This window comes from Excalfactoria chinensis, chromosome 17, assembly GCF_039878825.1.
Source record: "Excalfactoria chinensis isolate bCotChi1 chromosome 17, bCotChi1.hap2, whole genome shotgun sequence".
Classification (NCBI taxonomy): Eukaryota; Metazoa; Chordata; class Aves; order Galliformes; family Phasianidae; genus Excalfactoria; species Excalfactoria chinensis.
Window position 1 is genome coordinate 9485349 of NC_092841.1, and position 18162 is coordinate 9503510.

Below are 18162 nucleotides of genomic sequence, written 5' to 3' on the forward strand. Positions count from 1 at the left end.
TAATCCAGGGACTGAGCCCCTGCCCCACGTGTCCTGGATATTGATGAAGAATTGTTTCCTCTTCCTGACCTGTGCTGCATCTGTACAGCTGTACAGATTCACTCGGAAGGGATGTTAATCTTGATGCTTTATGGCATCTCCTGCCCTGCCTTTCTCCCCCCAAACAGTTCAGTGTGTGCTGTGAGTTCCTTTCCTAAAAGCGGATGGCACAATCTCTGCAGAGCAGTGGAACCTCATCTCATTCACACCCTTAGCATCGTTTGTATTGATCCATGAATACCCATATTGGTTCCCTAACAGGCATCAAGTGGAAAAGATAATATATTTCTATTACACTCATTTCTTAGTTGGTTCCTTAGGACCAATTCTTGATATGGTTGGAGGTGCCATTTTGCCATTTGGTTCTGGTGCATTCTAATTTACTGGGGACACCTGCTCCTTAATTATCACCATCCTTCCTCTGTCTCTTCTGTTTCAGCTCCTCCTGGTGTGTGAGCCAATAACGTGATCTGAAAGGAGGCTTGGAGCAGTGTGTGCATGTTGAGGGCTGGAGTGTGAGACAAATCCATCACAAGCTTGAGAGTAACTTCTGGCAATAGTCTATGTCTACTTTGGTTTGCTCTCGGTCCTTAAGCTGCATCTCGTTAGAATCGTAGAATCATGGATTATGTTGGCTGAAGTTTGTCCTTTGCCATTCGTGTGCCACCCCGAGACCAACTGTGTCAGTTTGTAGAGGGCAGGAGAGGCTGGAAGGGATGGGGAGTTTGAGTTCCTGCTTAGAAGAGAAAGGAACAAGGGGAGGAATGAGAAGGGAAGGCTTGTAACTGATTGATGTGCTTCTGAAAGTGTCACAATAGTTAAGGTTGTTCTTGCTCCTAGTCTTGCCAGGCATGCCTATAATGCTGTATTGAGTGTGATTGCAGCACTTGCTCCTCAGAGCATGAATTATTTCACTCTGATCAGAATTCTGTATATGCTTTGTCTCTATTTCTCTGCTTGCAGGAAAAAAAAAACAGCAGAAAAAACAAAACCCAAACCCACCAAACCAAGTGTCAGTGATGGCCCCGGGTCAGAATGTCCTGACCGAGCAGCGTGTGAGAGCTGAGGGTTCCTTTCCTCTGGTCCCCTTCCTGGATTGACTTGAGTCGTCTGAGAATATTGTGATGTGAGGAGTTTCCAATTTGCCTTGCAGATGTTCTCAGACAGTCTCAAGAGAGGTTTCTTGGGGTCGGGCTTGTCTTAAAATAGCCTGGGTTCTGTTCTCTTGCTGCCTCTGTCGGGGTTGACAGAGACCTGGGGGCTCTGCAGCCTGCCCTTTTGAGTCTGAGCTCTTCCCTTTTGGTGACACCTTTTGTTGGGAACTGCTCTAAGAAGTCATGAAAAAGAGTAATGTGTAAATATTAATGCTGAGCATTTGTCTTTAGAATCCCTTTCAAATTCTGACCGTAGCTGCACAACTGTGCACTGTAACCTTCTAGATACTGCTCACCTACTGCTTCTGGACCTGCTGGTGCATTGCTAGCTCACAGCTGTGGCAGCTGATAGTCCAATCCATGTGTTGCAGGTAGGGAGCTCTTTTGCAGCACCCATCTTGTCTCCTGTCCTGGCTACACGCAGCTTCTCTCAGTTCTCATTCACACCTCAGTCAAGGTCTGTTATTTTCCTGCAGTAAAGCTTCTTCTCACCCTGGTTGAAGTGGGGCTCTGGATGTTACACAGAGTGCTGCTCCTCCAGATACGGGCTGACAGCGTGAATGCGTTGTGTGCTGCAGGAGATGCTAAAGCAAACTTGTGCAGAATATCAGTCTTAATGTTTCCAGTTCTGATGGATGTATTTCACAGCCCTGCAGCAGATGGGTGCTGTGCTGCTCCCCAGTTTAGCTTGCTGAGACTCACTGATCTCTCAGCGGATGTGAAGGGCAGTGAACAGGTTCCTCATCGATGTGCTGAGTTTCATTGGATGAAGCTCTTATGACCATCTCTGTTTTTTTCCTCTTCGCTTTACACAGGCTTTCAGCATCCAAGTCAACAGCTTAACAGTTAAGCTGTAAGCTTCCTGCTGTAAAACATGCAACCTAATGTAGGGAAAACCTATTTATTCCGTTGTTGTTCAGCCTCAGACACCTCAAAGCTGGCTGTCTACGTTAATGCAAGCAGACTGGTCGCAGCTATTGCTGTCCAGACCTAAACTGAGCGTGTACCTGGACAAAGAGGCCACCATTTAATATTTAATGTTCCGTAAAACTGCATTCAGAGCTTGTACTGAAATGTGTCAGTAAAGACATGCTGTAGCGGTGATAGCAAGCAGCTGAGAGCCAAGAGGATCCTGTGCTCTACTTCTGCCTGAGGCATGTTCTCTGATATCAAGCAGCTTGCTTGACCCCTTGCATTGCAGCCAACCTAGCTGTAAAATTAAGCAACACAGAAAGCTCTGTGACAGACGGACGTGTCTGGAGGTGAACTTTCAAGGCAAGCTTTGCTTTGCTGATAAATTCATCTCAGTAATAAAATGTTTGTTTTTTAACCAGCGCATGTTTTTTGTTGTCCTTCCAGGCAGCGTTCACTCTTCTCTTGGGTCCTTTTACCTTCTTCAATGTGCAGAAGACCAAGTATCTTCAGATCGTGACGTCTCTGATGAGATGGATAGGTGAGTCTTGGCAGGCCCCCACCTCTTCACTGTAGGTGGAACCTGAGTCATGCTACTGATGTATCTTTTTGGCAAGATATGTCTGTTTGGAAGCAAGTGCTTGTCAAAACAAACTCTGTGCAGAGGTCTGTCCAGACCTGATATCCCCAATGAAACAAGGGGATTTTGTCCTAGGATGAAAATTCAGATTGGAACAAAATATCCTCAGTCAGACGCAGTCTGGTACGTGAAGGTTTAACTCTGTTTGAGTGAGAGGTAGAGGGCGTTTGGAGGAGTCCCTTTTGTCCGGGCTAAGCACGGTGATCACTAGGTACTGTTCCAGCAGTGAAGTGTGCAACAGATTTTCAACAGCCATAGTTCTGATCTGAGAATAAAAAGTACTTCTGTAAGAATTCCTGGCCTTAGTTTCATCATGTTTGCTCGTCTAAAAACCTCTAAAACAACCATTGTCCTTGGGAAGCCCCACTCTCACTGGCTCTCCAAAATCTTACTGCCAACCACTTCTGAGTAGTCATCGCACAGGAAGATGAGGTTGGGTCTTAAGCCCTCGAGTCTCAGATGCTGAACAGCTTGAGTTAACGAATGCTGACCTCACATGGTGTGAAAATCCCAAATGTCCGTTTTTTCCCCCTTATTGTCTGAGCACATGGAAGGTTTGGAAGGGCCTGTGTCCTTCAGAGGGGTTATCTCATTAAGGGGGTATTAAAGGAAGTTCTTTAAAGAAGTGTAATCTCTTCAGCACACTGGCCTGTTTCCAATCACTTCTTTCCCGTTACAGCCATCAGTCAGACCTCATCCTGTCTGTGTGACAACCTGCTGCCTGTCTGCCCTGCCCCTGCATTCCCTTTAGCTAGCTGCCTCCAGTGGGAGGATTGCTAAACCTTGGCATAAATGCAGAGCTGCCTCTTTTCTACTGCTTGATGGAGAGGGACAAAAGCAATGTTTGGAGAAGTGTAGGAGAAATTCATGCTTTAGCTTGATTGATTCCTGCGTCAGTGTGCTGGAGAACAGCTGCCCCAGATAATGATATTTAATGACCCTGACAGCACCTCAGTGGCTACTTAGAGCAACGGATTCCGTATGTGTACAGTGAGGGATAGATTTATTAGGAAAGACGATTTATCAAGCAGTCATGTGATGCAGGGAACAGAAAAGCTCTCGTTGCAGACTCTGGGATGAGTCCCATGCTGTTTAGATTTATCAGGCTGGCTTCTCCTATGTCCTCACATCACCTGCTGCATCACCTCCTCCTCTAAAAGCTGGGCTGCGACTTAAATGTGGATTGGTCTTTTGTTGACTGTTAGTGAGCTTAGGTCCTAAAGAAAGGTATTGTCTGGGGCTTTGTGGACTCTTGAATTGGTCCTGCCTGAATGCTGATGGGCCAGATGTGGATGCCTATTTAGGCATAACCCGAGCCTTCCCTTTGACTTCCTCTGGTTGTGTTTAGCCATGTGATGCTGAAGGCACTTGAGTGAAGCACTGAGCAGTAGCGCTGGATACTGGAGCTGCAGACTAGCTGTTTGTTTTGCAGGGTAAAAGCTGCTCTATGGGCAGTGCATCCTGTACACTCGTTTCCCCAGCCCAGTGAAAAGCCCTTGGATTTCACAGCAGCAGCGGCTGATGTAAGGCTGCACTGCCTCAGGTGTACTGGCGATTAAGATGACAGTGGCTGAGAGGATAGTTCTTGGCAGCAGGGAGGGCTTGCTGTGCGTGAAGGTCATTTCTGCTGCGTTTGTAACGGCGTCGGTGCTGCCTTTGAAAGTTGCTTCCCCTCTCCCTACTGATCTCACTGATAATCAAATGTCACCAGCCTCTTTCCAGAGCCTCGTGCTCGTGGCAGGCAGCACATCAGCTAACAGCCTGCAGCAGTCTCTCTCTACACCTCTTGGACAGGAAAAAAAATTCACTCTGAAAAAATTCAGTCTTAAACATTGGAGCCTGAGCTGGAAAGCAAAAATAGGCCAGCCTGAGGAATGTGGAGATGCAGCAGGGATCAGCCCTGCATCTGGCAGCTTCTCATCCCAGGATAAGGCACTGGCCCCAGCAGGCACCTCTGAAGCCTCTATAAGGAGAAGGCTGAAGGAGGAGCTTGCGAGCCCAAGTGCTCTACTGCTAGAGAGCCAAACAGATGGACTCCTGTTGTTTGGGCCTGTTGAACACAGCTCATCTGGAAACAAGGCTGGCACAGCAAGGTTTTTCCTGTCAGAACTGATAGGAGCACAGAGGGTGGATCTGCTTCCCCAGCTGGACTGGGGCAGGAGGAGGCTTCCAGAGGTGTGGAGCTGCTGGCAATCTTCAGAAGAGCAGCAGCTCAGACCCTGGCTCCAACTCCTGCCTCGTGTGAGGTGGTTGAATTGTGTGGTACTTGGAGCTTGAACTGCTGACTTTATTGGTTCTTGAAGGTCTTGCTTTTCTTTGGACTTGGCCAGTATGTGTTTGTTTGCCTACACCAAACTCTCGTCACGTTTCCAACAGTAAAATCTTTTGCCAGCCCTTAATTTCTGCCTGAGCTGCCCTGGGGGAGACCTCAGCAATTGGAGCACAGGTGTAGAAGAAACCAGCCTGCTGTGCACAAAGGGCTGGTCAGAAAATCACTGCCTTAAATTCTGCTAATGATGCTTAAGGTGAAGCTTGGGTCTGAGGGACAAAACTTTGTTGGCTCACTCAGTTCTTGAGCAATGCCACCAAGAACTTGCAGAGGGCTGAGGCTGGGTGACCAGGTAAGCGTGTCAGCAGTGTGAATTGTCTCCTTGCGATGGGGAAGATTCCTTCCCCAAACCGTAACTTCCTCCTTCCTCCTTTTCAGGTCCCTTCCACCTTTCAACCTTGGGAAAGTGTGGAGTTGTAAGCCCAAGCCCTTTGTTGGCTGTGGATCCCAGGTCTCTTGGTACAGCGGTCACCTGCAGCAGGCTGAACCCAACTGAGCTGTCAGGAAATTACAGCCGTTGGTATTTTCAACTTCACTGGTTAGAATTCAGGCTTTTTTCCTTCCTGAGGGCTTAAATCTGTGGTGGTGATGGACTGCTCCCTCCAGAGACTTGATCTCTTGCTATTTTTTCCCTTTCAGTCCTGCTCTGTTAGGCAGTGTTTGCTGTTTGCTTCAGGAGTTCAACACTGAGTGAATGGAGCTGGAAGAAGTGAGCTCAGAGTGTCAAAGCAGTTGGGGCCCAGCCCTACCTCTTTGTTACTAGCAATAACTGCCTAGCAGCATCGTAGGAAGGGGTATGGATTAAGAAAGATAACAGAAGGGGTCGTGGCTTGGTGGAGCTCAGCAGCAAACACTGGGCTATTGTGTGTTAAGCAGCTAACCTGATTAATTGCAGCCTGTTAGAGGGTGAGATGCCCAGCTCTCTAGGTGGGGACTGTTGGCTTTAAAGACATTGGTAATGTGATTATTGCTGCTGTTGTTGAATGGTCTATGGCAAATGTTCCCAGACAGTTCCCACGTGGGACATTTGCTCTACGTGCTGCTCTTGATGCTGTACTGCAGATATTAAAAAGTATTGTATTTTAATAAAGACACATTTTATAGGGGAGTAAACTGGGATTGGCTGCTGCGGGCTCAGTGCTCTTTCCCTGTAGTACAGTTGGACCTGGTCATGTTTGTTGCAGGACCTGCAGCCCTTCCATCCTTCCAGACTCCCATCGCTGTCTGAGCAACAATCTCAGTTTTGTCCAGAAATTAAATCTCCCCCCCAGGCTCTTTTCTCTGGCTGGTAAGCTGGAGGGAGGAAGTGCAGGAGTAGCCATGAGGCACACAGTGTTTTCTTTCCTCTGCAGGGTATTTGATAGAAGTCTCCCAGCTAGGAAGGAGCTCTCCCAGGGCATTCTATGAGGCTGCCTTCCCTGTCTGATCATTTCTTTGGTGCTTCTGCTTTCTCCACCAGAATCCTGTGCTTTCCAGGCCTCTCTGCAGAGCGCTGGTCTCAGCCCATTACGCTTTGTGAGCAGTTCTCAGCTGTACTGTCACTGCCATCCTTAGCAGGCTTAACTAGCCGTGCACAAGTTGATTCAGTACAGAAACCCAGAGTCACTCTGCTGTGTGCCTTCAGCTGCAGCACTGGAGGCTGGGAATTATCTCAGAGGCTGGTGTAGGATGGGGGTGTGTAGGATGTGGGATGTAGGATGGGGGGTGGCAGTTACCTGAAGTCTTGCTTGCAGTTTCCTGCAGGGAGATTATCCTGCCGGCGTCTGCAGCCTTCAAGGTGGCTCTGCATCCAAAATGGAGCTTCCTGCAGCATCTGGGTTGAGGGACCCATTAAATCTCTGCCCCTTTCACAGAACAAGGCATACAGGAGTGTCAAGGAAGAGGGAACTGAGCTGTATATCAGGACACTGTTGTTCAATAAGCTGGTGTAGGGATTGTGACACGAAGTAACTTTGAAGAAACTTGTTCTCATATCATTTTTGGAACAGAGAAAGCTGCTGCCAGAGCCCAGGGTAAATAATTCACCAAGAAGTGAATATATTTATGAAGAGTTAGTTAAAAGGCAGAGCTTCTGTCATGCTTGCTCTCGGTCTTGTCAGTTGAGGAGCTCATTTCAGTGGTGTTTATGGGGGGCAGTGGGGTGAAGCAGTGCTGCTATAAGTGAAAGAGCCTCGTCAGCTTCAGATGGAGATGGAGAGTGACGTGCGGTGCTGGACGGGACCACTGACATCCCACGTGAGGAGCTGATGATGTTCCTGAAAAGAGCACTTTATCCAGGCAGCAGGAGGTGAACTGATGGGTCTGAGCTGGAGACGAGGAGCTGGAGACGAGGAGCTGGACACATATGGGCATATCCATCATATCCATCCCTTGTCCGGGTGGTGCCCATGCACATTTTCAGTGGTCCGTGAGTGGCACACGGGGTTTCTCTCTGCTGCTCAAAGTGTGACAAATGTGCTTTTGGGACAAAACAACCTTTGCCGTGTTGGCCCAAGGCAAGATGGGGTGTGTGGATAAGGCTGCGGGGTATCTGGATTTCTAGGAACGTGGGGTTTTTGCTCCCAGTGCCTTTCAATGAAAGCATGCACATCCGTAAGGGAGGTTTGTGGTGACGCTGAAGTTTGTGCTGCTCCTTCCTCATAGGAAAGTAAATTTTCACACGGAGAGAGAGAAGTGGCTGTCAGAGCTAACAGTAAGGCCAAGTCAACAGCAGAACTCAGAACAGAGTCTTTGATGCAGAGGCTTTATGGTCCTGCTGAAGGTGACCGGAGGAGAGAGGACAGTAAACTACAGGGTATTTTTCCATCAGAAGCAAGCAAAACTCCTTGGCTGCTTTTCCCTTCCCATATGTTGAGATAAAACATCCGTGATAAACACGAGTACAGGGCACTTTTTCTCCCTGTGAGCTGTTAGTGGTGTGCAGGCGGCTGGAGCTCGGCTGCCGGGTGCTGGGAGCGGGCGGCTCCTCCGGCTCACAGCTGCTGTTGTCATGGCAGGGGAGGCTGCTTGTAAATCTTGCTTAGAGCATTGCAAATACTGCCCCGGGCAGCAAACCGAAGGGGAGAGGCGATATCCTCCCAGCGACTGGGCCCTGCTGAAACACTTCTGACAGCCAAAATGTTTCACTGCTGCTTTTTAATGAACTTTTTCTTTTCCCCTGTGTTAATAGGATGAGTTCCGCCCGGCCCAAAGCCAGCAGGAAGCTCCTGAGGTGGTTGCAGCAGGAGTTACCGCAGCCTGGTGGTGTGGGTGAGATGGCAGGGCAAGGCACGCGGCCTGAGGCTGGGTGCCCCCATTTCTGACCGCCCTTTTCTTACCTTCTGGGAAGCTGCATCACACTGTGTGATCTTAGCGTGCTCACATATGGCTGTGCCTCCCTTGCTGTATGAGCAGCAGTCCCCTGCCATGTGGGCTGTGCCTCAGGCTTTGCAGCAGGGAGGTAAAGTTGTCCCTGCTGTCCATTAGAGGAAGGAACTGCGCTGTCCCACAGCTTTGGCTCATACTTTTCTTGTGGGAAGTAATTTCCCTCTTCTTTCTGACATTGCTCTCTAGAGAATAGCTGTCTTCAGTGAACAGATCCATCTTGTTTCCCCACAGTCTCTGCACTCATAAATCCTTCATCTTCTTGGAGGCTGTTTTAGGCTTGGTCATTGCCAAGTCTGATCCTTAACTACTCCATCTCCCACATCTGAGGGAGCAGGTTTGGTTTCCGTATTCTCTCTTTCCCACTGTTTCACACAGATACCTCCTCTGAAGTATCAGTTGGTGCTCCAGTGTGTACAGAGAGATGGAGGCCATGAACAAGTGAGCGGATGTAGCTTCCGTGGGAGAAATCAGATAACTGAGCTCTGAATTTAAGAACCAGCACCTTAATTTCAAGATGCTTTCTTTTGCTTGCACAATGAACTTCATCCGTGCTTTAATACTTCAAATGCCACAGCATCTGTAACGTCTCACAGTGCCAGAGGGCTCTTACACTTGCTTATGATGCTGGTGGAAGGCAGCTGGCTCTGAGGTGGGAGAGCAAAGGAGAATATCCTGGGAAGGTACCAGTGCAAAGTGGCCAGCACGAGTATTAGCTGGAGATGCAGGAGGTGCAGCCGTCCTGGCGCGATGCTGTGCTGCTCGGTACGTACAGGACAGATGCTTATATGCCTCCTCTCCTGAATTCTGTCTGATGTTAAATTAAATGAGGTCTCTTCAGTGCCTCTCAGTGGTCTCTTCCTTCGACTTGGTGAAAGTTCAAGACCAAGACTAGAAGGAGAGCAGACTTCTTACTTTCCTTTGGGTTCTTTGAAAGAGAATGAGCCTTGGAAGCTCAGGAGAATGTTCTCTCGGAATCCATCATGCCTCCAAATGCATGGAAAGGGAAGCAATTGGCGTGCACTGTGATGGGGCGATTCGTTATCATTATTTCCTGGCATATTGATTCTCCGCTTCGACAAGAGAGCTCTGTCACACCGTCGGGTGGCGGTGACGGATGGCTCTGCCTATTCAAACTAATGGCCCTGCTGGTGGGGAGCAGCGAGGCGTGGGCAGCTCTTGTGGGCAGCACAGCACGGCATCTCCAGCCCTGGGGGGGATGGCAGGGGATGGTGTTGCTGGGCTTCCATTGTGGAAAGAGAGTAGGACCAGTGCTGGAGAGGATGAGACTTATGCTGTGGTGAATGGGTGTGCAAGACCATTCTTCTCTTAGCGTACATCTAGCTGGCATATGCTAAAAGGTGCTTGCTCTGACTCTGCAAAACAATCCTTAAACTTAGAATGGCTTGATTACCATCGCTGCTTTTCTGTGCAGCTTTGTTATGCTTCTGTCAGAGCTCACAAAAACTCTGTATTTCTAATATCCCCTGGCTCCCATATTTCCCATAAGTGCTGCTATCTGGATGTGTTCTCATCCATATTCATCCTCCTTCCACCTGCAAGGAGCACAGCAGAGCTGCCCTGTTCCTCACTCACCTCCCGAGTCAAGCAGGGGCCGTCTGCCAGCTCTGCTGTGTCTGAGAGGAGGAGACAGTGTTTCCTCCTGGGAGAGCAGGACGAGGGGTCTGCAGGCGAGGCAGTGGGGCAGCGATGGCATGCACCACCACGGCTGCCTTTATGCAGACTGTCACGTGTTTTCATTTACATCCTTCGGTTGAAAAGATGCTCAAACCTCAAGGGATGGTCAGAGGAGACGAGTAGAGCGTCCTCTGTGCCTTGTGGGCTGCTGAGCCTGTCTGCGGTGTGTGGGTTTGGAGTGCAACTCCCAGTTTGAAAACCGGGACAGGCAGAACGCTCAGTTGTTTGTTAAGAACTTAGAAAACAAAGAAAAAAAGCTATAATAATAATGGTGCAAAACAAGGCTTTCGTGTAACCTGCTAACTGTCCATCGTCACCTTCCTGTCCTTGCTGTTGGTCATGATGTCTGAAGGGCTTCCATCCCTGGAGCGTGTTGCCTCAGTGAATTGTCCTACATGCAGAGGGTAGATTGAAGCTTTGATGGCCCCATGTCTGACATAGAAGGGCTCTTGCTGGTGAAGCACCACTGCTGGACACTTCATGTGGCACCTGCAGGTGACTCCGAATGGCGTGGTGTGAGTGCCCGCAGCCCTCTGCCCCAGGTGGAGGAGGATGTGAGCAGGAGCTGTGTGTGCCTGCAGGCTCCTGTGCTGCCTCTTGTCTGCTCAAAGCTGCCTGTCAGTCAGAGCCTGTCATCTTCTTTTCATCTTGATTTATCACCCAGCATAACTAGGTTTCAGAGTTTCATTTTGGGCTTACCTCCTCCCAGGGACAGGCAGATAAATCTGGCATGCAAATGGTTTAACTCTGTGGTTCCAGGAGAGGTTCACCTGCTGCTGGGAGCAAGGAAACGCTGCTGTCAGGGCTGGAATCGGGCAGCAGCATCTTCCAGGTACCCAGCACCACCTCCCTCGGGGTAACGCATCTGCAGAGCGGTAGGGCAGGGGAGCACAGCCTGCCTTCTTGGAAGCAATGCTGGTGTAGATCAGAGTAATGGACTGTCACTCTTCATAACTTCAATTTCTGATAGGTTTAATTTCTGAGAAGTATTTAAGGGGAAAAAAAAGGATAAGAACAAAGGCGGTATTAATTCTAGCTTCTGAAGCCATATACTCGTATCCATCACTTCAGGAATCCACTGGAAGCCTGATCCATCACAGCTCCCTGTCAGAAAAACACACACTGGGGCAAAGGAGAAACTGTGGGTCTCTTAAAAGAGGCTCTGAGAGCAGGATGTGAGCCTGCAGCTGCCTGAGCTGGTGCTGTTAGCACTGGTGTGGAAAGGGAGGTTTGAGCCAGTGGTGAGATGGGAGTGGGTCAGCCGTCACTCCTGCCAAGCAGAGCAGGTAAGTGTTCATGGTGTGGGGAAGAGGTGCAGGACTCTGCAGTGCTGCCTGGTGAGACGCAGGAGCAGCATGGGACGGCTTCAGAGCCAGAGCAATCCTGCAGGAGGGAAAGGAGCGCTCTCAGCACGTGTCCAGTTCTGTCCTGCCTGGTTTGCCTTGTTCTCCAGGGCACCTTCTCTCTCTTGTAGCCTGTGTGCCCCTGGGGAGCACAGCCGGTGCTGTAGCACATCGCCATGAGGCTGCCTGGCTCTGGGTGATGTGGCTGGAGCACATCTGTGCTCGGGAGGGCACAGCAACCACAGCTGTTCTCACAGGGCGCTTCACTTGCTGGTTTGAGTGCAGGCCGTGGGAGATGCACTCATCCAGAACAATGAATTACTCTTTCCAATAGCCCTCTGTAGCTGGACATGAGGAAGTGGAGAGTGCCCAGCGCTCCCAAGGAGGTCTGCCTCTCACAGTGCCACCAAGGAATAGATTTGCTGTCATCTCTCCAGCGCGGTGTTCTCAGAGCTCTGTTAGACTTGTCCTGTCACCAGGAAGCAGTTGGAAGTAAGAGGTTTCCCGAGGCAGTAAGGGATGAAATGCAGAGTGCAGCTGGGTGAGTGCTGGGTGTGAAGCTGCCGTTTGGAAGATGAGGAAGGGATGCTGTGAGAGCAGAAACTGAGTATTGGAGAGCCCTGAGAGCGTACAGCAGAGAGCAGTGTGCAGTTGTGGTTATCCTGGTGGTGCTGGGGACAGAAGAGGAGCCCGTTCTGGAAGTGCTGCTTCTGTTCCCATCCCCAGCAAGCCTTCTGCCTCCAGCTGCCCATGCCAGGCACAGAGCAGGTGGGTGTCCTCACCTCCCCGCGTGCCCTGCCTGGCTCCTGGTGCTGCCTCCTAGGGGCTTGGCCATGGGCTGTCTGCTCTTCGGTTCAATTTCTCTGTGTTGATATTTATGACATTCAGAGTCGTGCATAATACGAGTGTCAGCGTTTTTGCTTTTTTTCATTACCTGATAATTCATGGCTGTGCTTTGATGCCTCAAACCAGTGCAGGAGACAGCTCTGTGCAGCTACCACAACCCATCCGTTGCCAGCATCAGGCTGTAAATTTTACTCTTTTGTACCCTGCCAGGCAGGTTTTTTTCCCCTGCTCCTTGTTAACTCCAGCTGATGATCATCCTTCCCAGGTCGACATGATTTTTGTGATGCCAGAATTAGTTTTCTGCTGTTTTTATGTGCCACGCTCGGAATAACGGTCTGGCAATAACCGCTTCTGGCTCAAATTTCCACCAGCAGAGTAAATAAGGGTATTAGCCCAATCTCCTCAATTCATGTTTGTCCGTGGCGTGTCACTTTGTGATAAGCTTTGTGAAATGCTGTTAGGCCGTTCCCTGACAGAAGTGAAGGATAGACGAGCAGACTTTGTGCCTGGAAGTGATGAATTTTAATAGCAGTCTTTCAGTGCTGCCTTCGTCCCTTCCAGACTGGCTCCTCCATCCTGGGATTAACTGCAGGCAGCCTGGAAGTGGCTGGTCAGTTCTTGCTCTGTCGTGCTTGTCAGATCGCAGGGTCAGGAAGGCTCCGTAGTAGCTGCTGCTGCTCCCTTCTACCTGCTCATGTACACAGGTGAGGCCTTGGAAGCATCAGTCCAGTTGCAAACGCATAGAAATGTTACTGGGATGGACTGCAGCTGGGCTTCACCTGTTCTGCTTTTAGAGGTCAAATCTCAGGCATCTCTAACTCACTTCCAAATGATGTTTAGCTGAGGTGTGTGGCAGAAGCATCCGTGGACTGAGACCCTTGAGGAAGATGGCGATGGTCTCAGCCATGTTTGCTCTGGGTCCTTCAGGAGCATTATACTAACAGACACAGAGTTTGTAACCTCAGCTGCAAATAGAGAGAGAGGTGGGAGAGAGAGCACCTAGGGAGGGACATGCCTGCCAAAGACTGCCTGATGCTCAATGTTCTGACTGGCACTGACAGCAAATCCCGGTGAGCCGCTGTCTGCCTTGCCTTTGGTGCAGCGTGTCCCCCAGAAAGAAGGAGATGCTCCTGTGGAGCGGGTGAGCTGGTGCCAGGACTGCGACTGCCAATGGGAGGATGGTTGTGGGGAACGTGGGCCTGGGTTTGACCTGAAGTGTTCTCTCTCTCCAGCTTTCATCCTCATGATAATTCTGGCCCTCATCCGCATCAGCAGAGGCCAAGCGGAAGGTCACCCGTCCATGGCCCAGCTGTCGGGCATCCGCAACCTCTTTGGGGTGTGCGTCTACTCCTTCATGTGCCAGCACTCCCTGCCATCCCTCATCACACCCATCTCCAAGAAGAGGCACGTCAACAAGCTTGTGCTGCTCGATTACATCCTGATCCTGGCTTTCTACAGCCTCCTGTCCTTCACGGCCATTTACTGCTTTCGCAATGACACCCTCATGGACATGTACACGCTCAACTTCACCAACTGCGAGATCATCAACGTCGCCTTCATTCGCTACTTCTTGGGCCTCTTCCCAGTCTTCACCATCAGCACCAACTTCCCCATCATCGCAGTGACCCTGCGCAACAACTGGAAGACCCTTTTCCACAGAGAAGGGGGGACGTACCCCTGGCTGGTGGATAGGATTGTCTTTCCTGCCATCACGCTGGTCCCCCCGGTGCTGGTGGCTTTCTGCACCCACGATCTGGAGTCCTTGGTGGGGATCACGGGAGCCTATGCTGGGAACGGGATCCAGTACCTCATCCCAGCCTTCCTGGCGTACTGCAGCAGGAAGGACACCCAGCTGGTCTTCGGCAGCGGGACGGTTAACAAACACCTCTCCCCTTTCCGGCACACCTTCTGGATAGTGTTTGTACTCATATGGGGCTTTTCTTGCTTTGTGTTTGTGACTGCAAACATTGTCCTCAGTGAGTCTAAACTGTGACGGGGTGTAAGCGTTGTGCTCCCTGTGGGGCTCCGGGGACTTGCACCCTCACCAGGACTTTGAGGGGAAAGGGGGTGTGAAGGGAAGCCTCCGGGCCATTGGCGTGGTGGTGCCGGTTGGACCTGGACACAGACTTTCTTCACTCCAGGTTGAGTGTGGGTGGAGTGGGCTCAGCCTCATCATCCTGGTTCTCAGAGCCACTATCCAGGCAGCCTGCACACCATGCCCGTGTCCAGCCATTTCTGCCTTCAGCTCTGTTTGAGCATCGCTCTGTTCTTACACTGACTCTCTTCGGATGCTGCAGGTTTCAGTACAGGGAGAGCAGGCGGCCTCGGCTGCTCACTACAGTAATCAGCTCCATGTTCCTTCTCCCCTGGGCAGGGACTCTCTGTGTGCAGAGTCCAGCAGGAGTCTGGGGGCAGGGAGTCTCTTCTGTCTGCTGAGACCCCTCCCAGACAACCTGCTGTGCCTGCTCAGGGAAGAATGGGGAGCCTGGTTTGGGAATAGCCCTGGCTCTGAAGGCTGCGTGCTCTGTGTGTGTTTTTCTTTCCAGAAACACTAACCTGTTTGTGCTCTGGGGAAGGACTGCCTGCTTAGCAGAGCTGAATTTCTCCAGGCCAGGAGTTCACTTTCACGCTTCTCATCCTGTTGGCCTTTGCTCTGGCAGCCCCGACCCCATGGAGGAGCGCAGGGATATTGCTCTTCCTGCTGGGAAGCAGTGTGCAGCCTTGCTTCATTGCCTCCTGCATGCTGCTCAGTGACTTCAGCTGGCAGAGCCCTTTTCCGTTTTGTGCAGGGCTGGTGCGACAGCCCAGACCCCGGTCACAGTGGTCAGGGTTTGTGTGGGCTGGGAAGTGCTAATTACCCAGTCCTGACACGCGTTAGGCCTGCAAGAGCTCTGGCTGTGCAGGCTGATGCATTTCCAGCCTCCTGTGCTGGGTAATTAGCCTTGAAACAAGGTGGGTGTTAACTCAAGGGAATGGGCTGGTGCCAGCAGGAAGAGGCCTTGCCACGGCTCAGCTGTGCTGCCTCTGTGCTTCTGAGGCTGCTGTTGGTCACCAACACCGCACAGCAACAAAGGCACAGGTTCTGCTGTTCTGAGCCCTTGGGCAAAGATCGGTGGGTTTTGTAACAAAAGCAACAACTTGAAAAGTTTTCACCTGAAATATCTGGAGCCCTTTCTCCCCTTGCCCTCATTAGGCAGGTTCAAAGCCAGGTGTGTGTCACTTCTGTTATCTCCTCTTGCCCTCTGCACTTGCTGCAGTATTAAGTGTTACTGTTAGCTAAAGCAAGCTTTGAACTGCGGCTCTTTTTAATCAAGCTCCGTTTTCAAGTAGGACTTTCTCGTTTCCATATGACCTGAAGTGCTCCTCCGGGGAGACTGCAAGTACCTGGAGCTGAATAAAAAACACTTGATGGTTTCTAAAGCAAAGCCCTCCACCTCTCCAGCCTGAGCGCTGTGCCTGCATCCTTGCCAGGCTACTGGGGGAGGATGCAAGGGGTCTGTTTCCCTCCGCAGGCACTGGCAGCCCTTGCTAGTGAATTTAAGCATCCCCAAGTGCTCCAGGGAAGCTGATGTGGCATCTTTGGTGCCAGATGAGCAAGTTGCTTTGTAGGCGGCCGGTGTTTCATTTAGGAAGAGTGGCAGTTTGGAGAGTAAATTCAGTGGGCATTTGAGCTGGGGGTGTTCTGTGCGGTGCGGGGCAGACAGCTGCTCCCTGCCCTGTCTGATGGCAGGTGCTGTGCTGGGGCATGCGGGGCCATCCTGTCCTCATGCAGCAGCTGTGAGCCAGGCAGAGCCAAAGGAGGAATTTGATGCTAATGAAAGCAGCCTTCAGAAGGCTGGAAGGGCTGCAGGGGCTGCTTCTCTGTACGAGTGCACAGGTGTGGCTTTATGGAGGAGGCCAACGTGTTTCCTATTGCACCGCCTGCCCTCGGCTGTCCCCCCTGCTTCTGCAAGGCGTTCAGCTCAGCCTCATCCCTTCAAGTGCTGATTTGAATTTCTTGCCTCCATATTTCGCTGCCTGCCAGAGAATGGGAGCGTCATCCGTGACCGATGTTACTTTGCCCCCACGTGTTTCCCTTCCCCACTCAGGGCTGCCCAGCATCCTTGGTGCGTTTCCCCTCCTGCCCCCTGGGATAACCACTGCCTGTGCCAAAGCACAGCTGCTCCTGGGCCCCACTGTGAGCCCCACCTCTCCCAAGGGCTGGGCTGTCTCTTTTGCTGGTCTCCCTCATGAAGCTGTGCCTTCTCTTCCCTGGCTGCGGTGAGCAGCTCTCCCAGGGCACACTGTGGGCAGGGGCTGTTGGGCCTGGTGGCAGAATGTGCTGTGGGACCCCAGACAACGTGAAGAGTTGCGACCCCCGGGGAGTGCAGGAGCTCTCAAAAATAAATCACCCCAATTCCTGGACTCCTGCTGTCCTTCACAAACCCGTCCGAAGGATTGGAGTGAATTAAGGGAAGGAAACTCTGTGGTGGTGAGAGCGTTTGTCGTACAAAACACTACATAGCAATGCCTTAAAACTGATGGGAAGGGGTGCTGAGCAGAGCGGGGTGCTGCGGGCTGTCAGCCCCCTCCTCACCGAGCGGATCTGTCGGGCTGTCACACGTGTCATTAGCAGCGGTTCTCACGTGGTGCTTGTCCTGAATGCAGCCAGTTCTCAATAAAAAGGGACTCAGAGCAACAACCCGCACATGGCTGTTCTGCCCGGCTGTTCTGCCCGGCTGTTCTGCCTGCCCTCCACTCCCCTCGCACGCTCTGCATCCTGCAGGGACCGCAGGCGGATGGGGTGGAGGGTCCTCAGCACTGCTGCTCCGTCAGCTGCTGCCTGCGAGCTCCATTAACACAGCTGCACTTTCCCCTTCTCAATTATACCTCCTCACACTTAAAACCAAACAAATTGAATTGCTCCGCTGCCTCAGGCTGCAAAAGCAGTTTCTGCCAACAAATTTATTATCGCCGTAAAGCGCGGCTTGATTTATGTTAAAATATTAAAACAGACCTTTATGATGGAAATAAACACTTTTGCTGCGATTCTCTCCGAGGACCTCACAGGCAGCGCAGGATGGGGGGGCTGGGCAGTAAATCTGGGGGCCAAAGAGGCAGCGGGGGTGGGCTCAAGTCTTTGGTGACGCTTCGCAAAGTGAAGGAGGGGAGAAAAACCCCCGTCCTGCCAGGCCCGTGGGCGCCCATCCCTGGTGCCACCTCCTGTAGACACCCCGTGCCACCCACCGTCACCTCATCCCTGCTGCCCTCCAACTCCCGCAGTGAAATCCTTCAATAAAACATGAGGGAAATGCATTTGGCCTCTGCTGAGTCACCAGGGATATAACTAATTAATTGAAAACGTGGGCTGGGGATGGTTTTTTCTCCCTTTTTCCTGCTCCATTTTGTCCTTACAGCCCCAAACCAGCCTGGCTTTGGGCAGTGCTGAGCCTGGGCAGTTACCACCCCACGTGTGCTGTGGTGTCGTTGGGCCACGAGGCCACAATTTGGGGGAAACTTCCCAGGACACCAGTGTGGACAGCACGTCCCCATGGGGCACCCATTGGCCGGTGCTGCCCCTTGTAGCCCAGTGACAGCCCAGCACACTCCCCCTGCCTCCATCCGGCTCCGTGGGTTCATTTATCCATCCCTTTCACTCTCCATCACTGCTGCCCTCCTGTGCCAAGAGGCCCTCGGAGGGGCTGCCAAAGCAATTAAGTGACAATTGCGATGACAGATAAGTAACAGGAATTAAAACGCCGGCACATGATGGCAGCCAGGCTGGGGGTGGATGCAGAAGCACTGGCTGGATTTAACCCTGGCCAGATGGATGGATGGACAGACAGATGGACGGAGGGA

General features: G+C 51.4%; 1 protein-coding gene across 2 annotated transcripts in view; it reads left to right on the top strand.

Annotated features, from left to right (window-relative positions):
* TMEM104 (transmembrane protein 104) overlaps positions 1 to 17674 on the top strand; it is a 39403-nt gene extending 21729 nt beyond the window's left edge. Inside the window, exons 9-10 of one of the 2 annotated variants that reach the window (XM_072352143.1) lie at positions 2553 to 2646; positions 13557 to 17674. In XM_072352143.1, the coding sequence (XP_072208244.1) occupies positions 2553 to 2646; positions 13557 to 14317 (855 nt within the window). In that variant the 3' untranslated portion in view covers positions 14318 to 17674. The remainder of the gene's footprint in view (positions 1 to 2552; positions 2647 to 13556) is intronic. The other variant, XM_072352142.1, reaches the window with a different exon arrangement.
* The last annotated feature ends 488 nt before the right edge of the window (positions 17675 to 18162 follow it).